This window comes from Chlamydotis macqueenii, chromosome 5, assembly GCF_036417535.1.
Source record: "Chlamydotis macqueenii isolate bChlMac1 chromosome 5, bChlMac1.mat, whole genome shotgun sequence".
Lineage (NCBI taxonomy): Eukaryota > Metazoa > Chordata > Aves > Otidiformes > Otididae > Chlamydotis > Chlamydotis macqueenii.
In genome coordinates, this window is record NC_141560.1 from 18713511 (window position 1) to 18739777 (window position 26267).

The following is a 26267-nucleotide window of genomic DNA, read 5'->3' on the forward strand; positions in this document are numbered from 1 at the left end:
AGACTTCTTTAGGACTTGAGTGTTTTGATGATGTGTTGTTCTTAATTTCTTGGAAATATTTAGAATTCCTTCAGAATCTGGCCTTTGACAGAGTGAAGAGATGGTGAAAATGTTGGGTCAAAATTAAAAATTAGTGATTTTGGCCTTTTTTCTTATGCTACAGGAAGAACTGGTGTCACAGTGGAGCCTGGTGTTTTTTCCTCAGAGGTGCTTATAGGAGCAATCCTGACAATTTACAGCAAAACAGTATAAATTCCACAGTTAAACCATCTCCTTTCTCCTGAGCAAAGAGCTTCCTTGATGACCAATCCATATACTGGTGTTCAGCTCTTCTGCTTTGAGGAGGTTTGTCAGAGAGAGATTCACTCACTCCAGGATCTACAACAATTACCAGTCCTTTTCCCAGCTTTTATCTCTAGCTTGAACTTTTTCAGCCCCTCTAGAAGGTGCTTCTCTGTCAAAGGGCTGTACTCTAAAGCAAGAATTGGCTGGCGCATGGTTTTTAAGAAACAAATGCATATGTGGAAATATTCATGTCTTCTATTTAAAAGTATTAACAAAGTCTACTTTGTACACTTGAGAAAATACAAAGATTTGAATGTCATTACATTTAGAAGGAAAGTGTGACCAGTTGTGTCACAGCAGTTATCTCGGATATTACAAGTGATCACAAAATATTGTTGTGGTTTTATTGACTGCTTGGTTTAATAAGTAGATGTTCACTTCAGAAAAGAGATGAGCGTTTATGGTTTTCTTTTTCTTTTATCTTTTTAACTTTGAGAAACTTCAAGACATTTAAAAGCACTAGCATAACTATGGTGTTAGAAAAGCCGTACTAATGAAACGACATTACAGTACGAGCATGCTGCAACAGGATAAAATGCTGTCTTTAGCTCTGGAAAGCTGTGCTTACGTTGCTCTGGGTGTCATCTAGAACAGAATGTAATTCTCTGTAACTAGTCTGTGTTTAAAAGAGTGGCTAGCCAGAGCAGCTTCCCTTAAATTCAAGTATGCTGAGAGAAGGGGATATTGACCTTCTTTCTGATGCCTTTTCAGGAAAGCAGTTGAGTATGAAACTAGCCAGAGAGGAGATCCTGCATCCTGACAGTTGTTGGAGGCTTTTTTTTTTCCCTGTGTCTTGGTATGGGGGGATGAGCAATACAAGGTACTTGAAAAAAACAGAGAAATTAGTTGTTTGTATTTCCTTAGATTGTCTAAAGAAACAGGCAGTTCCTACTAAGACAGTGTGTCTGCAGTAGCCATGAAAGTAAGAGGTAGTTTATTATAAATGTATTTCCCTTCACTCTAGTCTTACTTTTCCTCCTTTCCTTTATAATAATTACTTTACAAATACCAGTAGGGAATTAGGAGGGAAAAAAAAAAATCATACTTTGCTTTCTAAAACATTCTCTGCAAGCAAGTAACAATCTTTAATTGAGGACCTCTAGAAATAAGTCCTTCCCTTCAGTGAGATCAGCAGTGTTTTTTCTAACCTCAGAAATAAACTGTGGGAATTCTTTGATAGCAGTAACTCAGATTGTTTCAGTTCCTCTTTTAAAATTACTAATGCATGTTTTCAATAGTCTATATAGTTGTTTATTCTAAATATATAAGATAAAGATGAAGTTTGTTTAAAAGCAAACAAAAGAGGTTTTTGTGTTTGAAGCGTTTGGAACTCTTACTGGTGTTGCTTTGCATATCCTATAGGGACGAGTAGGTGCTGTGTACCCAAACACACTTGGATTTTATGTGTCTGTTTAAGTGAAAGAGGAAGCAAACCCTGAAATATTTATCTGTTGATGCGATTCTTTCTCTCGTGCAAAAGCATGTTTATTTACTTAAGTATAAAATAATCTTTCACTGTTTTTCCTGTGTCCTTTGACTTGTCTGCTGAAAACAGTAGGTAAAACATGGCGTCTATTATTAGTTGTGATTTCTAAAATTTATACAGACAAAGTACTGGCTGGCATAATGGAAAATCTTCAGATATACAATGCAGTAAATGCAATAGGCTTTTCTCAGCCTTATGTTTTTGGGTGTTTTTAATGATTTCAGTAGTGATCTGAGTGGTAGGAGTACTTAGTAAAGATCTGAACTACTGTGTTGATTCCCTTTTTACTTTAGACTAATTTTTCTTTTACTCTGTATAATGAAAAGGGAGTGTTAGTTAAGCAGTTTTCCTACAGAACTCTGAAGTCTGCTTTTTTTTTTTTTTTTTTTTAAGAGGTTTGTAAATCAGAAGTAATTACTGTCATTGTCCTTAACATAAAAATGGTTGGTTATCTAAGAACAAGTAAATCTATTGCATGGGGACTTTTTAAAAATTGTTAGTTTGTTAGTTGTTTTTACTGAGTTCTTTTTTTTTTTTTTTGGGTAGTGGTCAGTGTGTGCATATGTGGTGTTTGGGCTGGTCTGCTTTTGTATTTGTAAAAAATGAAATAGTTTACTTCGCATAACCTTAGCCTTGATTTGAAATCATAGATATAAGAATACCACTTGGAATAAGCGATAAAGCTATCTACTATTTGCTTTCTGAATCTTTTATGAAATATGGATAATCTATAAAATTTTTGAAGATTTAAAAAAAAACTTTTCTTGTCCAAATACTACTTGTTGCTGTTCTGCTCTTTTGACAAGCAATTTTAGAGTTACTTTGCAAACGATGTAAGCTTAACTACTATGGACCATATCCATTTCAAGACTTCTCACTTTCTTTTCACTCAGGAGTCATCTTGCTTGATATCAGGACTAGATATGTACGAGATATGTGTCTTCCTAAAATAAAACCGACCCAGTTTGTTGGAAGCTTTTACTTGAAAGTGATTTTGACTGGAAGGGCTTAAACTTAAAAGCCATGAATATCAATGCCAACTTGTGGTACTAATTGACATGATATTCTTGAATGCAGAATAAAACAGAATAACCAATAAAAGTTAAATAAAACAATAGCTATGACCTTTACAACAAATGCAATTATATTTTGTTGCAGTAACATGTAGCTCTTTTCTGGATAGCTCAAAGAAGCTTATAAACAGTTAAAGAAAATTCCTGTGCTTTTGAGGGAGAATAGCAGAGATTCCTGCCTGGCAGTTGTGGGAACAAGCACAAAGGGCAGAACTGGCTTGTCTGAATATATGCAAAAATCTTCAGCAGATAATTTAGGGTGATATGTATTTCTTTGAAATGCATGTTTCTGAATACTGTGTGTTACCATATGCTGGTTCTTTTTTCAAGGGCCTAATATAATAATCCCTATTTTAATTAACTTTTTATAATATCTCAGTATTCTTGTGAGTAAGTAGGCAGTATATTATGTGGTTGTGTTCTGGTTTTGTTTACTGAGGGGGGACCTAAGGTGGCAGCTTCTGTAGGAAACTGCTAGAAGTTGCTCCCCTTTCTTCAGTGGACTTGGCCGGGCCTAGGGCGGACCTGCTGCTGGCCAAGGCCGAGCCAATTGATGACAGAATGTTCCGTGATAACGCCTTCGTGATAACGTATTAAAGGAGGGGAAAACAGGAAAAAAAAGAGAAGAGAAGATGTGAAGATGCTGAGCGGGGGCAGAGAGGGGGAGGCGTGAGCCTTGTGGGCCTTGCAGGCCTCACCCTCTGGCCTCCCGCTGGGCAGCCAACTGGGCCTGGCCCAGCCCGGCTGCAAGAAGTGGAGAGGAGATGAGATGTGAATGAGATGTAAAAAGATCCTGAGAGGCATCTGCCAGCCTGTTGTGAAGAATTTTTCTTGTGAGACGAATGGCTGCAGACGCCAAGGTCAGTGAAGAAGGAGGGGGAGGAGTAATGCGACTCCTGGCCAAGATTCCCCTGCAGCCTGTGGTGCAGCCCATGGTGGAGCAGGTTGTCCCCCTGCAGCCCATGGAGATCCATGGAGGCGCAGAGATTCACCTGCAGCCCTGCAGTCCATGAAGGTCCATGGAGGAGCAGAGATCCACCTGGAGCCCGTGAAGGACCCCACATTGGGGGAGGTGGATGCCTGAAGGTGGCTGTGGCCCGTGGAGGGCCCGCTGGGGCAGCTGTTCTGGAGGGACTGCACCCCGTGGAAGAGATGACCCACGCCGGAGCAGTTTCATGATGGACTGTGGCCCATGGGAGGGACCCCACGGTGGAGCAGGGGAGAAATGTGAGGAGTTCTTCCCCTGACAACGAAGCAGCGACGTAAAACAACGCGTGATGAACTGATTGCGACCCTCATTCCCTCTTCCCCCCTGTGCCGCTTGGGGCGGGGAAGGTAGTAGAGATAATGTTAAGCCTGGGAAGAGGGAGGGGTAGGGGGAGGTTGTCTTGTTCTCTGTCTTGTTCTCCTGCTAATGTGGGAAGAAACTAGGTGTGGAGATTTGTTGTAAGCCATTATACTGTATTTGTTTTACGTCACTGTTTTGTTTTCTTCTGTTATCGCTGTTAAATTTGGGGTTTTTTTTTTGTTTCATCTTAACCCATGTGTTTTTGCTGGGTTTTTTTTTTTTTTTGTGTACCAATTCTTCCTTCCGTCCCATTGGAGGGTGGAGGGGAGCGAGAGAGAGACTGCATAGTCTGGTCCCGATCGGGGCTGAACTACGACACGTTGTTATTGCTATGTTGCTATTTATATCTATTTAAAATTAAATAATACTTTTATGTACTTTTAATACATTATTTCTTGAATTTCATCTGTGCTTAAGAAAAAAAAATAAACGAGTAGTCTGGAGGGACTCTTAATTTTAACCTATATAATTTAACCTATATAATTTTAACCTCAATAATTTATTCAGGGTTTTTCTCCTAGCTGTTATGTTTTTATTTTTAATACAGTTTTGAACTGTAATTATTCCTTGTGTCATCAAAACAAATAAAGTGTCCAAACCATCCTGTTAAGTAATCTTTTTAGGATAATTCTCCAAATACACTTCCTGCTCCAAAGCATTGCATGCTTAAAATATACATACTTTCCTGGATTGTAATAAACATACCAGGAAAAATACAGTGAATACTAGTACTATAATGAAGTTACTCCAAGAAATAGTCTTATATATTTCATCAAAGGATGCTTAGAATTTTGTACTTCCCTTCTGCATTACTTAAAGTTTCTGGCAGAGCACTGAGGTGCTTTCATATCTTAAAGAAAATTCTCAGCTGAAATAAGAGAATGTTCTTATAGCAAATTTTTCAGATTAAAAAGTTTGTAGTTTGTGTCCATAAAGTATAAAAATAGAAATAATGAATCAAATAACCAGTTGAGTAACATGTTTCATGTAGTGGAGGATTACTGTGAGGCACTGGCTGTTCATGTCATGGGAGGGAAGGGGTGGGGAGGAGTGATCTGCTTACCAAATATCTGGTGCTTTCAGTCATTTGGCACTTTTATTGCAGCTCATTTATTGTATTTTATGGTCACCTCTAAGTCTGAGTTTGAAGGTTTTTGTGTAGACTACTGCAAACTTGCTATCCAGCATCAACCTTACATTTAGATCTTCTTATCAGAGGGTCTGGTCAAGCCTACTGCAGTAGCAGAATAACTGACCTTTTTCTGTAGTTTAATCTTGCTGCTTTTGGGTCTGTGACTTACAGTTAGCAAAAATCCTCTTGAATATTTGCTGTTTGATTGAAAATTTGAAATAAAGCAGATTAACGTAGGCTACTTCAGACTACTTTCAAATAAAGTTAGTTTTTGGAGATATGTTAAGTGAAAACCGTAACAGTCCAGTGTCTGTTGTACTCAAGTTTGGCAGGTTTTCAAGAGAGAGACTACTTGTGTGTTTGCTGCACTTTAGGAATCTGTAGGTTTTTGAAAAGTATACTGAATTTTATTTTGTCTTTATCAGAGCAGTTAGTACTGGAGTCAGAATTTTGTGGTAAGTGGATGTATAACTAGCAAATGCAGCTGTAGAACATATATTGTTTGTACTGGTAAAAGGGCCCATTGGAGGGTAAAGGTGGCCAGCAAACTGGTACAGACTTGAGGCATCCTGCCAAGCCAGAATTATGGCTTTGTGGCTTTTTTTAATGCAGATGAGTTATACTTCTACAGGGAGATTTTGAAACTTAATAGGTGTTTTAAAAGAATCTGGAGGTCACAAATATTGCGTAGTTTTGAGTTTATCGATAAATAAACTTCAGATTCCGTGACAGTTTTTTGTTTTTTTTTTTTTTTTTTGTAAGAAAACTGTTGTATTTCCAATGAAACGTACTGTCTCTATGTAACAGTATTGATGGACAGAAATCCTTTGATAAACTGTTCTTCAAACTTGGATTTTGTGCTACCTGGCATTCTGCAGACATCTGCCTAATATGTAACTATGTATTTTATTGTTGCTTTTGTTTTCAGTTTCTCCAGCGATGGATACTCAAAACCTTGGGTGATGAATTGACAATATAATAATTTAAATTGGGATTTATATTAATGTGGGAGCAGTTGAAGGCACTTTACAGTCAGCGTTTACTGCTGACAAGCTGGAAGAATGACCTGAAATAAATCTCTTGAGAACATGTGGAAAGTGCTACACTTCAAATACAAATAATTATTTTAATAAATATAAGATGGGGCAACTGATGAAGTAGTTGCCTTACAGAATATGGTCTGGTGATCTGTTGCAGATCATAAACAGAAGAGAATGTTTTACTAATATGTAAGGGAAAGCACTAAAGTTCTGCTGAATTTATTTTTTTGTTGTTGTTTTAAAGTATCCTATATCAAAACCAGGAAGTCTTTAATCTTCTCTGCCCAGTGCTATTGAGGCTTCAAGTGGAGCCGTGTATCCAGTTTTGGCACAGTGAGTCAAGACAGAGGTGATCTGTTGGAGAGTGTCCAGAGGAGATAAAAATGATTAGCTGTCAAGGAAGCATGAGAAGAGAAATGAGTGAGAATTGACATTCTTTGTTGCAAGCGTGTCTCTCTCTCTCTCTCTCGGTAAATATTGAAAAAATGTTTTCTGAAGAAAGGAATGATCTCTCTGTGAAGAAGAGTAGGAGTAATTAATCTAGGAAGGGAGATTTAGACGTTAGGAAAAAATACTGACTGTGGGAATAGTTGAGCTCTATAATAATTTGCATAGGAAGACCCAGGCATCCCTGTCGTCAGAGGCTTTTAAGAACAGGTTAGACAAGTGTGGGTTGGTTGATTCCTCAGTCAGATAAATGGATTAGTATTCTCGAGGTCCTTTCCAGCTGTTTTCTCAAATTATCTTGAAAATAACTGTAATAGAAATGGCTTGTGTAGGAGATAGCATTGATTAGTAAGAGTTGGGGTTTTATTTTAGATAAGACTTTTTTTTTTTTTCCTTTAAAGCATCAGATAATGTATTTGTTGGATAAGTCCTGCGAGGAAGACTTCTGCACCTTGATGAGAGCAAGCTACCTCTTACTAAATTTGAATACAGAAATTACATTTCCTAACCACCTATTTTTTTTGAAACTGTATTTGTTTTTACAGGTGCTTCTGCCATGTGGAGTTATGAAGTTTAATATTGCCTTGTGTGCCTTTTTTCACTTTACCTTGGTTTCTGTGATCACTCTGGAAAAGTTAAGATGCATTTGGTAATTTAAAACTGGTATAGAAAGACACTAGGCACTTTTATGGTAGGCTGTCATAATAATATCTTTCAAATAGAAATTGCTTTGAAAAATTGCTGCTTCTGATTTTATAATTATTAAGGAGGGGTCACTGTTATTTATATATTTATTAGTGTCTATATCAAAGGACCATACCTGACCAAAGGGGCTTAGCCTGGACTGTTTTTTAGGTATAATATTATATGACATTATTTTTTAACATTCCATTTGAATTTTATTTTTCTTCCTTCCCCCAGGTCTCTGTCTTGAGAAGCTGCCAATTTCTTCTTCGGCTAGCAACCTCCACGTGGACCGTGAACAAGAAATTGTTACGTGCTATGAGAAGGCTGGGGATATTGCTCTGCTGTACCTTCAGGAGATAGAAAGGGTAAGCTGGGATGATTTGCGTAATTGAAGAATTACGTGGCTCATCTTTCATTGATGTGGTATTATCCACATTTTGGCAAGTCAACTAGAAGATGTTAATATTTGTTTTCTTAGGACTTCAATGCACACTTAGGATTGGACAATAAATTGTGTCTTCATGTATGTCTGGTAGCTCTCCTGACTGTTCTCTCATTCTGACCTCTTAGAAAATAGTGCTAGTAGTCTAAAAAGGGACAGAGCTCCTCTGAACTACTACGTATATTCAAGATGCTGATCTGTGGCCCCTTGTTACCCTATAGTAGTTCATTTATGAACATGGGATTATGGTGCCTTTCAAACACATGTTGGAATATGTACATTGTATGTATATACTTACTGGGTTTTCAGATAATTCTTAAAAAGAATTAAATTCAAAATGAAGCTATGAAGATTGAAAGTTGATCTTGTTAATGTTTATTTGGAGCCAACAAGTGCTCCTAAATCCTCTTTATAAAACTACTTGAAGGTAAAATTCTGAAATAACATTGTACCTGTCAGCAAGACACTTGATGTGTCAGTGGGATGTCCAGCATAGTAACTGGAAGTGTGTTTGCTACAACTAATAGGCACAATCCTGGGACAAAATCATCAGATATGATAGCCAGATAAACATATGATGTTAAAATATAGGTGAACTTCAGATAAATCTTAGTAGTTCTATAAATTGGATCACACCAATGTTCTTAGCTTGGTAGCCCATTTTTCATTTTATGTCATTAATATATTACCCACTGTATATATGAAATTACAGTTACTGTTAAAATCTGGAGTACTAGATATGTAGGAGACGTGTTTTTTATTGATAAGCGGATATATCTGAGCTTCTTAATGTTAGACAAAACATAACCTTCAAACAGCTCTGCAGAATATTAGGCAAGTTACTGTTTTATTTTTCCCTTGTCTTATAAGTTATGGATCATGAATTATGAAAAAAAAGTTACTCTTTATTAGTAAAGAACGTAACACTTAATGATTCAAAAGCTTCACGCTTTATCTGAATTTAAGGGATATATAGGCTCTTTTATTTCTTCCTCTTGTTTTCATTTACACCATTAACCTTGTAACCTTGTCTTCTGCTTCTTACCCCTTAGAAGAAACCCTTCAAGAGTTATAAATACTTTTTTTTTAAAGAAAAGGAAACTTGTGGTACACTTCGTTTCTAGAAGTTACACACTACTGCATTTTATTTAGACTTTGAGATGTGTCTGGACAAGATACAGTACACTTGGGGCTCTCTCCTTTGGCTTGTGAATACTATTAGAACGAAGCAAGCTGGCAATACCAGTCTGTCGCTCTTTTTCAGACCCATTGCTTACAAGGTTCAGGCCTCTCATTTGACAGTTGTCTTTGAAGGGGTTACTCGGTACAGTTAGGGTCATGCAAACGAAAGGAAGCAGAAAGAAAGCTTTGGTGTGATGGGGGAAGAAAAGTAGTTGACACTGGTTTTTAAATACATTCATATTTTTATTTTCTGAGGGTTTTTGCTTTGGGATTTTTGTTTGTTTTGTTACTGTCTTTTAGTAGCTGGTAGACTTATGTGTGGTGATTATGAAGGCAAATGAAAGCTGATAGCTTTCTCTCTTTTGAGAGAGCATTTTTAATGTTGTTGTAATGCAAATTAAGTTATTTCTAACTGTTTTTTGGAAATCACTCTGGAGATCACTTTTAATCTTCTTACTGCATTCTGCAGCAGTTGTTCCTAATCTAACAGGGTTTTAGATTTTGAATACCATCACCTCCTGCTACTGAATAAAGTTGCAAATATGCTTTTTCATATACTTCTTTTTGCTATACCATTCTTCTCAAAAATTTCTGAAAATGTATAAAATTTTTCTTAGCGACATTTCTGTTTGTTGAAGAAATTAAGAGTATAACGAAGAGTAAAAAGATTTTAGATTTAGGTTGGAACAGAGGTAAGGATAGAAGTATTCTACTAGCCACCACCTACAAATGGAAAATATTTCTCCAATATTAAGTATTAGCTTCTATGTAAAAGTCCTCAAAACCTGATTTTTATTTTTTTTTCTAAATACTTTTTTTACTTTTTCATTTGTTCACTTAGGTAATTAATGCCAATATGCAAAACAGAAGCCCTAAGCCAGGGCCCACTGCACATGAACAAGAACTTGGTTTTTTCCTGGAAACAGGACTTCAAAGAGCACATGTTTTGTATTTCAAGAATGGGTAAGATTTGATTCTCCTTTTTTTATGTTTGCTTTTTTGTTTAGGTTTTGTATTTATGATCTAATGCGACATCATCTTTTTAGCAATTGTGGATTGTGTAATCATGAGGCCTCTTATTAATGAAGTAGTAACATTTTGAATGTAATAGTAAGGCTGTCCATATTGTATTTATTTACATGTTGTAAAATCGTGTTTAATCAAAGTACATTAAACAGAAAGCATTCTGTATTTTAACTTACTAAATGTGAGAACTTCAAATACCATATACTTGAAGTATTTAAAATTTCTTTTACTTTATTACTAGACACTGTTAGAAAGTGATTGACAACATATTGAAACTCTTGATTTTTATAATTTTGATTTTGTAATTTTTTTCCAAATCTCTTCAGTTGTCACTTATTTTAACATTATGCCGCAGGATAAATGTGCATGAAGATCAACAGTATGTATACAATCTCCATTGTACCTGCTCTGTAGATCCTTTTAGATTCTGCATGGGAGATCGTTTATAATTTATTTTAAATAAGGCTTCCCATAAAAGCCTAAAAATAAATTCAGATATCACAGAAAATGAAAAAAAGAATACAACTCTCCATTTTTAAGAGCTTCAAAACTTGGCACATGTGGTTTTTAAGTACATTTCTGACATTTGTTATCGAAATCACTAGTTTAAAACTCTGTTTGCAGGGCTTCTTATTTCACTAGGAAAACATGATTTAGTTGAAATATTGGAACTCTTGATAGGACTACTGTTTTGTACCAAAAAAAGTTTCTTTTTCTCTCAAATATATAAACAGCAGATGAAGGGAAATCATGCAGTGTCTGTAAAGAGTTCGAGATTTTAATGTACTGATGGTAGGGTGACAAAAGGTTATCTTAAGTTTTCAGGGATTTCAGCATGGAAGTGATCACTAAGCTTTTGAAATCTCGTTCTTAAAGTAATGAAGTAGTGCTACAATAAAACGTGATCTGACAATTATTTAATTGTAGGAGGAATGGAATGTTCTGAAAGTTAATTTTTTTCATTTACCAGAGCTAAAAGTAAAATTTCTGTTTTCATGCCTGCAGAAAAGATAGATAAAATACACTTATTGAATGACTCCCAGTGGCAATCATGGTTAAGAATAAGCTAAAAATTCCACATTTTGAAGAATTTTCATTGAAAGCCAGGAATGGAAATGGTCCATTTAATCTGACATATTGTGCATAAAATCAATCAGCAATAGACATAGCAGATTGAGATTAATTGAGAAAGCAAAAAACAATTGCATAAAAAGTCATGCAGTGGGTTATTAAGGAGCATCCAGCCCGTAGGAGTGTTTTTCCTAGACCATGTCAGTTGATATGGTGTGAACTTTGACAGGTTGATTGTATTCCATATACGCTTTAGTCCTTCACAGTAAAGCTGTTGGTGTTCTTGTTAACTCCTACATAAGCATGTAATCTTTTCTGCAGTTTGTAGTACAATGGTCACTTGCAGTTTACAAGCTAATTACTTGTTATATATTTAATTTTAGATTACTTCTTCCAATTTCATTGGCCAGTGCTACTCTTGTAATACGAGAGGAAGTGAGTTGTTAGGAAAAATAGCTCTGTGCCAGGCATTATTTTACATATTCCTGCCATTATATCCTTTAGCTTGCTTTCTTAATTTAGAGACAATCTTAATTCTTTCAAGGTTTCCTAATATGGTGGTTGCTCCAGACTGCTAGTTATGTTGCTGCTTTTATCGGGCCCTTTTTTTTTTGTTTGTTTTTGTTTTTAACTTGAGTTTACCCGAACAGAACTTTAAATAGATACTTTTCTAATAGAGGCAAATTTGTAGCATGCTTTCTAAATAGATTTATTTTAAGGATGCTTTACTTGGTTTTTGAATTTGTTGTCTCTCCTGATGTTAGGTTTGCGGAAATTAGATTAAAAATCTTTCCTTTAAGCTTTGCAAGATACTTCAAGTTTGAATTTAACCTAAAATTATAAAGATTATATGGATATTTTCAAGGAGAGAAAATGCCTTTAATATAGGCAGTTTAGAAATGGAAACGTTTATTTTAAATAAACTTTTTTTGCAATTGAAGCTGTAGATGTTAAAAGGGTTTAAATTTTGTGGAGGAGGCAGGGAATCACCGGAGTTTAAGTGCTTGGATGATGGGGGAGAATGAGAAGGGGAAAAATGTGCCCATCTGTTTTTACAGGCAGACTAAATCTGTTATTCATTTTGCAATGCAGTAGAATCTCTTATTTGTGTGTGTGTGTTCATGAAGTGAGACTGACACTCAGAAGAGTTGAATCTGAAATAAAAATTCCTTTCACCAAACTATAACCTGGCATTGGTTTGAGTCAGTTCAAATGTTATCCTGTTACCAGCATAGCGACTGTAGTAGTTTATGCATTAGAGCATGCTTTAAAATCTGAGTATATGTTTAGGGGTTTTTTTGCTGGGTTTTTTAGACTTTAGTTCCACTCCAATGAGTACTAATAAACATCTTTCAAAATCTGCTGGAGAAATGAATTTGTTTGGAGTCCTTTTGGAGGGGAGTGGGTTTTTGTTGTTGTTGCATATCTAGGAATCAGTTGGCTGATCATTGCTTTTAATTACACTTCTATCACTAGAAGTAGAAGCATCATTTTTGTGCATGTGTGTCAGTCACAAACTAGAAAAGAAAACAAGATAACTTTTATACTATCTGAAAGGGCACAGTTTTAGCAGTAATGCAGGGAATATTGCTGCCTACCCAGAAAGCTGGTTGATCCACTTTAAATTTCCCCTTTGTTCACTATCTGTACAGAGATTTTCTTTTAAGCTGAGGAATCAAGTTTTTGTAGAGGATTAAGTGACTATCTTTCAGGTATGCATTATCCTGTATGAAAAACTAGAAAATGTTTGAAACTTAACTGCTCAGTGTTGGCATTTTGAAAATACATGGAAAAGCAATTATCTTAAAAAAAAAAGAAAAAAAAGTTGCAATAGCGTGAATAGAAGAATGTTATTTTAGTGCTCTATTAAGACACAAATTTGAAATTAATGTTTTCTTCCAAAGTGTACAGAATTGTAGTAAAGAATCAAACTGCATACCCGTTTTTAACTTGGGAGCAGAGGAACATTTCAACTTGGAAATGAGTGACGAAGCAGCTGAGGAAGCAGTTCTAAAACTTAAAAGCAGGGTTTATATGCTTTTTAAAAAACATTTCGAAACATGTAAGTTTAAATATCTTTCAGGTTCATTACACAACTTCTATTTAATCTAGTAGTTGCTTTGTAATTTTAGTTTGAAGGAGTACAAAATCCTGATGTTCCAAGAAAGGACAGGACTTCCACAGGACTTTAATTTTAGTACTTTAACATAGCTATTTCGAAGTAAAGTGCCCCTGAGAGAGAAAGGAAAGCAGTTTATGTACTCAGTAATTCTTCTGTCCTCGATTTGCTTTGTATTCATATTATGAGATAAACAAGACAAATTGTAAATGGTATTTATTTTTGAAGTAGTTGTGTTCAGAAATATACTGGAAGTGTATGCTCTTAAAGCAAAAGAGCTTTCTAGTTGAAGTCTAAAATCAGGTGGCTCTCATGTGCAAACCAGATTTAGCTGCCTTTCAGAGCTCTTTTTGGTGGCTTCTTCAAGGATGTTTCTATGTTGGATTCCAGGATCCAGACTGTAATTTGGTCTAATCTCCATTGTGGTTCACATGCTGAATCAAAGCCTGAGAAACCTGGACCAGATCTGTACTCCTTATGGTGCCGTTACCAGTGCTGACACATGTGCAGTGAAGCAAGACCTTCCCAGTCTTCTCCATGAAGTTCTTTCTTAGAAACTGGCTTTTTGTCAATAAAAAATTGACCTCCCTGCAAAACAAAACAAAACAAAACGAAAGAACCAGTTTTTTCTGCATATAATTAATTTTTATTGGCTTACAAAATGTTTGACAAGCACAAGGAAAAAAACCCCTTCTTTAGAGTTACTAATGTGTAGAACTTGACTATGGAGAAGTCGTTTCTTTTATCTATTCTTCTTGTTCCACCATAGCCTAAATAGGAATAGCATAGGAATATCTCTCATGTTAGTAAGTGAGGGAGAGTGGGTGGAAGCCAATCGATAAGTGCTTCTGTTGCACGTACATACATCTCTTATTTAAGATCCTCTTCTTACTCTGTTAGTTTTCATTGAAAAACATAATACGTTTGAATGTGAGGGGAAATTATTATTGCCTCAGATATTCAGATAAATTAATCTGTCAAGAATGCTTCCTCTTTCAATCCATGTTGTGTATTTCTGGCTCAGGATTGTGTCTTACCTTCAAGGGTTTAAAATAAGATTCCATTGTGAAGCTCTATATAGAAAATCTGGCAGTTTTACATGGAGGACTAAGGTGGATATAAACATGAAGAACTCACTTCTATTCAAAATAATCTCAAATAACTTTTGTAGTGGTTAGCGATACAAAACATATACTTAGTGTTTTTTAGCCCATGTACTGCAAGCCTTGCTGGCTCTGGCTTTTGTTCGTGTTTGCAAGCATTAAATTCAAGGTTTTGGTTCTATGTTGTGTTCTGATGGACAGCAAACAAAATGGTATTGGATCCTTAAAATGGAGAGGGAATATTTAGTGCATTTCCCCTGTTCCTCCCAAAAAACTTGCTTTACTGCTGTATTTAATGCTCTTGTTTTTATTTCCTTCTCTGATTTTTATATTGTTCTGAAGAACACTGCTTCGGGTGCCAGGTACTTCATTTGACAGTTCAACATTATCTTTTTAAGCTGTAGCAATTGGTTGTACCAGCGTGTTTGTATATAAAAAAATCAGTGAACAGAAGACTGCTAGAGTGGTAAGAAAAGGTGAATACTGTGCAGGTGTTTGAGGCTGTGTGCGTCTGTTTTCATTTGTTACGGAGATTAAAAGCATTTGAAAACTCATAAATTCTTTCTAAGTATCTATCACTCAAATTATTTTCTTGTCATTGACCAAACAATTTACAAAGTTGTTTCCAATTTTTAAAGATAAAAAGCAGACTGACCATGGTGAGCATTCACTGCTGTGAATACCTTGGAGACGTAATACATGTTACAGAAATGCTAGTCACCAGTTGAACCTTGAAAGGCAGGCAAAGTTTGCTTTTATGTTTTCAGGTGAATACTGGAAAATTCCCCTTCCCACCTCCTGATTTCCACATCCTTTCATTTTAAAATATGTACCCGCCAGAATAATTGCCTATACATTCAATTTACTGAGGAGTGCTTGTACCTTTTGTTGTTGTTGACATGCAGGCATTTTGGTGTTTGTACTGAAACAGTTTTGTTTGCTTTTGGTACACCTCTTAGATCTGAGCTTTTCTGCCTCCCAAATTCTCCTTCCAATGCTGGTCCACTGTCCCAAATGACCTTCTTCTGAACTTGCATTTAATATACTGCATTTTAAACATGAGAAGGTGCAAGTAATGCTTCCTTCTCTGGGTGTACGGTAGTGCCCTTGTGCATTTTATTTTTTTCCTATACGTAAGCATAGTGTGTATGCATAAATAATTTTGACAAAGTTTCAGTGCCTTTAAGTTTACCAAATCGCCACCTTACTGCAGCATGGGTATTTTAAAACAGAAACTTGTTTCTTTGGAAACGAGTAGCTCCTCAGAGTTTACATTCAAGCAGATGCATGGCTGGTGAGCAACTCAGCAGTGAACACTTACTTCACTGTGATATTTTTATAAGACTATTGGCAGGATCTTTTATAGAAGGGGTCTTATGTTTGCCTTCCTGAACGAAGTGTTGCTGTAACCCCCAGGCCTAGGAATGCTGCATGAATTCTTACCCACAATGAATGAACAGGGGAGGAGTATAAAGAAGGGTGATTACTGATAAATATTCTGCTTGTATGTTTTGAAGTATTTGCACAAGTTTTTCTTTCCAGAAAGTGTTGTTCCTGTTTGTAGATGAAATTCACATTTTGTGTGTTGTAAATAGTATAAATTTGGAGAGTTCTGTTTCTCTTTCCTTGCCTTTCCCCAAATTGAGTTACATTGAACACTGATTAATTTGAAGAGTATAAGAATGAAAGACATCTTAGTAAGCATTTTCAGAATTGGCATTTGTGTGCAAAAGAGGAAAAGAAATCTTGTCCTCCATTCTACTTTGCTTTAATGTAACAGGCTGATAGCAAATAAAAGAGTTGACAATAGAAGGACAAAACTCTTATTCACTATGCTGATGAATAAATGGCACATTTAAGTTGTTACTTAAAGCAGTGGAAAACAGTGCTTGTTCTTTCGATTTTAACATCTCTGGCTAACCAGAACCAGTAGCTTCAAAATTAAACATCTCCAGGGCTTACCAAGAGAGTTAGAAAATCAACAGGGGTTTGATAACCTCTTGTTTTGTTTTTCTATTTTTTTCTTTTTCTTTTTTTCTTCTCCCTCCTCTAGTTCATTTTCACTGTCATTTTTCACACTTAACAGGTTGCTGTTTTAACACTGCTGTCCAATATATTATTCTCTGGCTTTCATGCTGGACAGGCAAACAGTGGCAGTGAATCTGCCCTTCACAATTCAGTTTAGTTCTTCATAGGTGTTGCCCCTAGTTTGCTTTCGTTGGAGGGTGGCTCTCTATTTTTCACACCTTTCCTCTTCTTCAGTGTTGCTACTGGGAGGGCTGAAGCAGAAGCAGTGCTCATGGTTTGGCCTTGTTTGCCGTTGCTCAGCGCTGTCTCTGATTAAATATTGGATCTGTCACTTCAGATTAGCTCTTTGGGCTCTATCAAATGTTTCGCTTTCCTTGATGCATCCCAGCTGTTTTATTGCTGCTTAAAATCTTGCATCTTGTCAGAGCAGACTTCCTGATTCTGCTGCTGATTTCTGACCTTTGACTCTCTAAGACAGGCTGTAAAACCATGGCCATGTTCGTCACTCTGCTGAAGTTCTCCATGCTTTTATCACGCTTGATATTAAACTGAGTGGCCTCCTAGATGTTCAGTTTGGTGTACTGAACAAAATCACTGTTGGTGCTGCACATTCTTCCTTCTAGTTCTGTAGGAGTTGTAATATTTTCTTTTAAATATAGATAAAATAACTCTATAAAGTTTATGACCATGCACATTGACTAATACGTAATACAGTATTAAATATTTACTGGTATAAACTCTATATACTTTATTCCCTCTGTTGACTTATTTCCTTAGAAAACTTTCTGGCATGTTTAGCACTTTTTTTCTTGTGAATTCAAGAATGGGCTTTTTTTTTTTTTGTTTATTATTTTCTTTGGCACTTTCTTAATCTACCCCTATTTCTTCCTCTGACTAGATCTCTGCTTTAAAGGAGAAACTTGCAAAATAATAGGAGGTAAAGGGTGATACTTTTAATGCACTCTGTGTCCAGTAACCTGAGGAGTCCTCTTGTGAATCCGATCTTTGAGCCTTAATAGTTGAATCTGGTACTTAGTGTATGCACATGTGCATATATGCATGTATACAGTGTGTTGTATGTATACACTTACATGAAAGAACATTCTGACGAGGAGCTGAGGTGGTGGTGTCAAGAGAATCATAGAATCATAGAATGGTTAGGGTTGGAAGGGACCTTCAAAGGTCATCTGTCCAACCCCTCTGCAAGGAACAGGGACATCTCCAACCAGATCAGGTTGCTCAGAGCCTCATCCAGCCTGGCCTTGAACGTGTCCAGGGATGGGGCCTTCACCACCTTTCTGGGCAACCTGTTCCAGTGTTCTATAACTCGCATCGTAAAAAATTTTTTCCTAATTTCTAATCTAAATCTACCCCCCTCTATTTTAAAACCATTACCCCTCGTCCTATTGCAACAGGCCCTACTAAACAGCCTTTCCCCATCTTTCTTGTAGGCCCCCTTGAGGTACTGGAAGACCGCTATCAGGTCTCCCTGGAGCCTCCTCTTCTCCAGGCTGAACAGCCCCCCAACTCTCTCAGCCTGTCCTCTTAAGAGAGGTGCTCCAGCCCTTTTATCATCTTCGTGGCCCTCCTCTGGACCTTCTCCAACTGGTCCATGTCCTTCTTGTGTTGGGGGCTCCAGAACTGGACACAATCCTCCAGGTGGGGTCTCACCAGGGCAGAGTAGAGGGGGAGAATCACCTCCCTCGACCTGCTGGCCATGCTCCTCTTGATGCAGCCCAGGATGCGGTTGGCCTTCTGGGCCGCAAGGGCGCATTGCCTGCTCATGTTGAGCTTCTCATCCACCAGCACTCCCAAGTCCTTCTCCTCAGGGCTGCTCTCCATCCATTCTCCACCCAGCCTGTATTTGTGCCTGGGATTGCTGTGACCCAGGTGCAGGACCTTGCACTTGGCCTGGTTGAACTTCATGAGGTTGGCACGGGCCCACCTCTCCAGCCTGTCAAGGTCCCTCTGGATGGCTTCCCTCCCTTCCAGCGTGTCGACGGCACCACACAACTTGGTAGTGTCCTAACGCTGTAAAATGGAGTTACCTGCGCTCATCTTCCCCATACCTACACTCATGGCATGCATTTTTCTTGTTTGCTTTTTGCTGGTTCAGGTACTTGTTTGGCTCTTCTGTAGAGTCATTTTATTCTCCAAAACAGCAGAAAACAAACAGCAAAGAAATTACAACTTTCTGTCATTTTAGTGAGATGAATAAATTCACTGGAAAGTGTAATAATACAGTGGTATTATTACCAGTGGCTGTGAGAAAAGAGATAGGACCATGCAAGTGAGAGTAGGAAGATGTGAAGAAGGAAGAATGGTGGAGAAAGGGAACAGACACCAAGAGAGGAGAATGGGGAGAATGAGACCTTCCTCTTTCAGTAGTAACCCATCAGGTAGAATTAGCTACCGGTTTAACTGCAGCCTAGGCAGTAAGCGTTTTCATTTTGAATGCATGAATGCAAGAATTGTTACTTGATTTGGTTGTTTCAAATACTTGTGTAGCTGTAATGGCACACTGAAGAAGCAAAAAGTGTGTTCTAATTCCATATTTAATCTATAAAAGGCAATGTTAGACTAAATATTTGGGTTTTAAAATTTATAAGCGTAAGATAAATTCCTGACAAAGAAAGATGTTCTCATACTGATGGGGAAGATACTATCAAAATATGCTGTAAATACAAAGTAAATTAATCCTATCAACCTTTCTGAGGTAAAATTTAAAACTTTTGTAGCTTGTTTTGAGTATATTATGATTACATCTCACTCCTTTTGTTATAAGGAATAGCATGTGATTTTTTTTCCCTAACATCTTTCAAATATAGACTACTTCTCTTCCAGCAGTTTCTTTCTTTTCTACTTGTGTGTGTGTGTGTGTGTTTAAAAACACAAAGATAAGGAGAATATGTCTGGATGTGAGGTTTATCTGGACCACTAATGCCAAAGAACTGTGTTGTCTGATGCCGAACTTGCTTTTTAAAACCAAGAGACTTCTTGGTGGTAATGGTCATAAACGTGTTTGTGCCAAAAGTTTGCTACTGCTGGCCTACAGGCTTATATTCAGATCTTCTGATCTTGCATTGGAAGTTTGCCCTTGGTGCCCCTTAATTTTCTTCCTGCACTTTCTTTGTATCATATCTACAGCTGTTGATCTCTCTTTCTCTGTTTAGGAGTGAGCACCTTTGCCTAGATGCAGTTAAAATACTTTCATTATTCTGAACAGAAATGCTGCCTGAAGTTTTCAAAGGAGCACAAAAGTTGATCTTGCGTCAGAATAATTAAATAGGTTCTAACATAAATTGTTGGGGTTTAGGGTGCAAATATGTAGACACAAGGGTGCAAATTAGCCTGAAGGGCATCAATCCGTATAGATTTTCAATAGTAGATTATACCTCTAAATCTTGGTTCTCAGTCTTTAACTGGTTAGTGCTACTTAAAGAGTCAAAGTAGGTGGGGTTTTTCTTGAAGATTTAAAGCAGCAAACATTTTAATTGGTCTTTAAAAACTAGGAAGGTGCAATTTGAAGGGCTTGACTCCAGTATGCTACTCATCTTGAGAAGGAAAAGGATCTCAAAGTCTTTTACAGACACTGTGGGACGTTGTTTTCTAAGTTAACCTGCCCTTCTGCTCTGGCATTCAGTCAGCACAGGTGGAACTGCTAACATGAAGGCACATCCTACTGAAAAGCAGGTAAAAGTTGTGTGCTTCCTAGGCTAGACAGGAAAAGTATGGGCCAGAATAGCCGCCCCCTTCTTCTCCCGGTGTTACAAACTGTTAACAAATACAGGAAATGTACTTTGGTAAAAGCAGTGCAGTGCGGAGATATACCATATTGTTCATGGTGTGTTTTGCTTCATTTCTTGTCTTTCAAAGCATTTAACTCAATTTTGGGGTGATTTAGATTGTAGATTTGAACTGTTTTTTTTTTTGGTGTACTTCACATGGAAGATGCTTGACAAATCTGTATTGTGTTTGTGTTCACTTGTGCAGTGGATCAGTGTTAAATGCTTTATGAAGCAAAAACTAATTCTGTATTTTAAATTTGGTTTTTTCTTGGACAATCTTACTGCTTTTTTCTTCATCATACAGTAGAACTTCAGTCACAAGTTTCAGTCTCTTGCAGATGATTATAAAAATGTAATAGGTAACTAATAACAACCTATCATTAAGTTCTTAAGGACTTTTAAAAAAGTTGCATACTTTTCCATAGAGTAGTTTTTTAGTTCATGTAACACATCAAAAGACACAAACTTCGTATGGAAAAAATGCTAATTCCTAAAATTTAATAAAGATTTAAATTATTGTGATCTGAAGTTCTGCTACATAGTGTGTTTCATCTGTACTGGGAAATTAGTGTTTCAAACTGATAAGTTCTTACTGTTGCTCTTTTTTGACAATTTTGCAGGGAACATTTCAGTTTTTTTTGACAGATCTGTCTGTTTGGTTTTAAAAATCTTGTTATGAGGACACATCTGTGACTTTGCGTATTGCAAAGTCCTTGAGAGAAAGCTCCATTCATGGGAAATATGCACTTAGAGCAGAGGACTTAACGCTGGGATTCCAGTGGTCTGGTTTGGGCTCTCTAAAATATTTGGCATGTGATATTACTGAATGGTATGTATTTTGGCTTTCCAAAGGTGCTCAAGGTATCCAGCTTCCCTTGAGTTCAGAGGTTTTCTTAAAATTTGGCCTACTGACTTTCTGTGCTTACTGCAGTAGTATTTGAAGTTGGTGTAATATTCATTAGCTATTGAGGCCTACCTGTGTGAAATATATAAATAAATAATCTTTCATGCAGTTGTTTCCATGTTAGATGTATACACAAGACTAATTTTCTTTAATATGTACTAACGTGACATCCTATGGTCAAGCTCTGCTGTAACGTGTGGACTTTTTACAAACAATCATTATTTCTTTTTAACCAGCTGCTGGCTTACTTAGATGTAACTTTCAACCTGATCATACAAGTTTTGTTATTTGAAAATGCTAGTTCTTTTTAAATGACCTTTTATATAAAACTATTTTAGAAGGTGAACTTGTGCTAGTGAAAGATGTCTGTCTGTGCTGGAGACTAAAGTTAATGAATTATGCTGATAATCCTTTAAAGCAGAACAGAGGTGACCTCTGTCATGTAATCTGAAGAGTAAAATAAATGAGATCTCTAGGTAAAGTGATGAGTGTTCTGCAGTTCTATAGCAAGTTCTCTTGCGTCAAACACTGATTTTGGGTATTGTGCAACTAAATTTAAAGAAAGTATCTGTGTAAAAATACGGGCTTTTTAAAATTTGTCTGAACTTATAATTCAGAAGATCAGTATTTTAAATATATTGTAAATAAAGACATCAGAGTAAGGAAGACAATTTCAACATCAGCTTTATAGTGCAGTACAACAGTGCTTTTACTTGTGAAAAGCTTATGCAATACATAATATTTCTTTTATTTTTTGAGCCCATGTTAGGTAAATATTATGCAACTTGCACATAAAATGACATCTTAATATAATACAACTATATGACATAACAGCAATGATTTAACACAAAACATGGTTTTGATCAAATCATTTTGTTTTGCGACTATACTTCAAATAGTGAAATGATGGTTCTGTTATGTGTTGAGGTTGCAGAATTCAGTTGCTCAGCTTGGCAAAAAGCCAACCCAGTCCTTCACCAGTTCAAAGACAAACTCTATTAATATAAATTAAAATATTCTCAACTGTTTTAAAGTGCAATAAAACAATAGGTAGCTGAGATAACTGGTATAGACATGAGAAAAAGATAAAGCTATAAGGCCATTCAAAATAATCTGTTTTTTTGAGAAGAAAGTTCAGATCTGCTAAAATTGTTAGTATGAATGATGACCCCTCTCTGAGGGTCTTGGATCTCTTTGCAAAAGCTGTTTAATCAGCAGCAGTGGAAGAAGCATAGATGAAGAAACTTGAATTGCAGAAGCCACACCAAAAGCCAGAACACTGATCCTCCAGTCCTCTTCTGGCCACACAGTGGGCCTTGCTGTGTTTGTGCTCTTCCTCCCTGAAAAGGAGTTTAAAATTTTACATTACTTTCACTGAGGATGACAAGATTTACTCCTTTACTTCCCTATTTTAAGGTGTCAAGAGGCAGCTAAAATGGATTTCTTTTTTCCAGTTTATGCTTTGGAGCCTAATGTAATTGAAAATTGAAACCATTGCATTGTAATAGGCGACCAATTTCAGTTTTGGTTTTTCCCTTTTGAGGTGGTCACTTCTCATACTTTTCCTTGCTTTCTCTTGAACTATCTACTGATCATGAAAATGTTTAATTTTTCAATAAACTGTCAGGGAATGTTGTTGTAGTAATCAGTGGTGGGGTTCCCAGATGAATATATATATATCTATATCTATATATGTCTCTCAGAGGAAGGCAGTGATCATATGCAGGAAAAAAAATGATAACATGGATTTTAACAACTTTATTGAGTAATATATTAAGGTGTTACTACATCCAAGTTGGAATACTGTCACATTCTGTGTTTATATACAGGAACTTGACAAGAGGAGTTGGTAGATTTAGGGAGTTGCTAAGAGCTGTTGAAACAAGAACTACACAAAATCTGCGAATGGTAAGTTATATTAAACATTCCTATTGCAGCATCATTTTAGTAGCCAGGTAAAGCATAAATATAGTGGATGAGTTAGAGACAAGAAATCCGATACACGACATATTCATCAGGATCTGTTATCTACCACTTTATAAGGTTACATTTCCTGGCTTAAGTGCATGATTAAAATTAAAAGGAATGTTTGCTATCTAATCTCTCCCCTATTTCTCTTTCTTATTTGTGGTTATAGTTAAAACCTGATTGATCTCTGACTGACCATACTTTCAACCTTAATCATAATTGCCCTATTTATGACTTACCGTAGTTTCACAAGGGTGTTTCATGTTCTGTAATGTAATGGGAGTGAGGACAGAGTGCAGTGTCTTTATGTGTATTCTATTAAGTTGAAGTTATCAAGTTATCATTTCTCTATTTTTTGTGATAAAGCCTCTTAAAGGAAAACAATAAAAGCAAAATAATGAAGATTTGTTATTTATATTGTCAGAAAATAAACCTTTACCAAAAGTGATGTATCTTTTTTGCATCTTATGCATAATAAAAGGCCAAGGTTTATTTAAATCTTTTTCTCAATGTAATGATTCTCAAAATGTCCTAGATTAGTTTTCTAGTACTAGGCCTTTAAAATTTCCAAAGTAGTAATAAGGAAGGTAATTAGTTTCTTAATTAGTTTAATAACTGATTCCTAGTTATTTTAATAGTTATTTTAACTAACTATTTTAATTTTAACACCCTTGTGTTAAAATTATTAAATAATAGGCTTTCAATGGAGAAGGATAACACTGCAAAGTTTAATAGTATAAAAGATGAAGGGCTTCTTATAGTATAGGAATTCAGGTGGAAAATGCAGATCATGTGGTGCTCTCTGTGGCCTAAACATTACACGTCTGTTGCTGGGAAATACTGCCAATTCTGATGCAAATGTAGATCTTTCCTTCTTTCTGCTGCTCTGCTGCTAATCTGCTGCTAATGTACAGCCATGCAGCTTTTATGCATATGCATTAAACATAAAAGAGGAGATTAACCTGATAGTTATGGGTTATAGGATGATTTCAAAGCTTTACATTAATATTATTTACTTAAATAATACTTATGTGATTATTTCTACACCTAAGTATATAGTGCCAAGAATAGTTAGTCAAAATAAAGTTTTTTTTCATGCTGCTCTGCAGCCTCATTTCACTCTTACTGAGCCTTACCAACAGAGAGAAACACTAGCACCTTCAAGTAAAAGTTGTCAGAAACCCTAGTCAATTGGGGTTTGGAGTTTAAGTGCCCGTGGTAGGTTGACCTTGATTGGCTGCCAGATGCCCACCCAGCTGTTCTCTCATTCCCCTTCCTTAACTGGTTGGGGAGAAAATAAGATGATAGAAACGCTTGTGGGTCGAGGTAAAGACAGGGAGTTTGCTTACCAGTTACTGTCATGAGCAAAACAGACTTGACTTGGGGGTAATTAACTTAAATTATTGTCAATTAAAAGAGAATGGGATGGTGAGAAACAAATAAAAAAACTAAAACATCTTCTTCCCACCACCTTCCCCAGGTTCAACTTCAGTCCTTCATTCCTGACTCTTCTACTTTCTCTCCTTACTCTCCCACTCCATGAGTGGTGGATGAGTGTGGAGGGTTGTAGTGAGTCCATAACAGTTCCTCTCTGCTGCTCCTTACTCCTCACACTTTTCCCCTGCTCCAGGGTGGAGTATCTCCCATGGGCTGCAGTTCCTTCAGGGAATATCAACCTGCTCCACCATGGTCATCTCAGCAGGCTGCAGTGTGGACATCTGCTCCACTGTGGTCCTCTCCACTAACAGCAGGGAAATACTTGCTCCACTGTGGTCTCTCCCATGGAAACATCTGCTCCAGGCCTGGAGAGGCAGTAGAGGTTATTGAGCACAAAACAGCTGAAAATGTACCTGGACGTGCTCTACTTTTTAGGAGCAACAGTTGGTATTGTTGATACTTCAGAAATATCTGGATTTAACTGATAAAACTGAAAAATTGTTTGCTACTGCCATTTTTTTTTGTGTTTAGAGAACTGAACTGAGTACTTACACCTTGCATACAGCCGTGTGGCAGGTTTTGGGGGTATTTAAAAAAAAAACCAGAATTTATTTTACATGACTAGTCTTCATTAGAAATAATCCAAGCATTTTTGAAGAGTTTGTATTCAGCATTTCTAAGGAAAATATTTATCTTTCACTTTTACAGACGATAGCAAGACAACTGGCTGAAATTTTGTTACGAGGCATGTGTGAACAGAGTTATTGGAATCCACTGGAAGACCCTCCTCACCAATCACCCCTAGATGATCCCCTTCGAAAAGGTTCAAATACTAAGAATTACGCACTCAGTAGAAGACCGCGGGTATACACTGGAGAAAAGTATGGCTGAGTTTGTACTTCTCTTGTTTCTATAATTGCAATTGATACCCAGTGCACTGGGTAATATAGTTTATATTTTTGAAAATGTGGAAGGAATTGGGCAATGTGAATGGAAATGTTTCCCGTGCTGTGTGTGTATATGTGTTATCTGAGGAGAACTAGGCAAGCAACATGCTTCTCCAAGCAGAAGTTTGCACTGTATGCATGAGACCTCAAGTCTCAAAATATTTTTGTTTTCTTCTATACTGAGCTATATAGTAGAATCAATATCTCTTACTATACCTGGGATACAAAAGAAAACATGACCTGGGTTGCAAATCTGAGATGGCACATTTTAAATGTGTGCTGTTTCTAGATCTCTATTCTGCTTTATCATAGAAAAGAAAGAGTTAGCAATATGGAGATTCAAATTAATCCCTGAAATATTGAAAAAAAACCCCAATCATATCTAGCAATTTATCTAGCAGTTTCAAAAGTAGTTTATTTCCCAAGGCATCTACCTTTTAATTCTGGAGTAGCTTTGGTAGGTATCTCTTCCTTCTTGAAAATGTGTGGGTTTTTGACAAAACTGATCACCATTAGTATTAAATGTAGATAGCCATTTCCTTGAATTTGAACGTTTTCTTAAAAGTTAATAACTTGTTGTTTGTTTATATCTGATCAAATGAAAAATGGTTTCTAAGGTAAAGTTGTTTTCCTTAGACACACTCTGGCAGTGCCAAAAATATATATTGACAAGATTTTGCACTTTATTATAGTC

General features: G+C 36.6%; 1 protein-coding gene across 4 annotated transcripts in view; it reads left to right on the forward strand.

Moving 5' to 3' along the window:
• TTC7B (tetratricopeptide repeat domain 7B) overlaps positions 1-26267 on the forward strand; it is a 159457-nt gene that overhangs the window by 32594 nt on the left and 100596 nt on the right. For all 4 annotated transcript variants that reach the window (XM_086748707.1, XM_086748704.1, XM_086748705.1 and 1 more), the window contains exons 4-7: positions 7793-7923; positions 10024-10145; positions 23051-23129; positions 25335-25507. In XM_086748707.1, coding sequence (XP_086604833.1) covers positions 7793-7923; positions 10024-10145; positions 23051-23129; positions 25335-25507 — 505 coding nt within the window. The remainder of the gene's footprint in view (positions 1-7792; positions 7924-10023; positions 10146-23050; positions 23130-25334; positions 25508-26267) is intronic.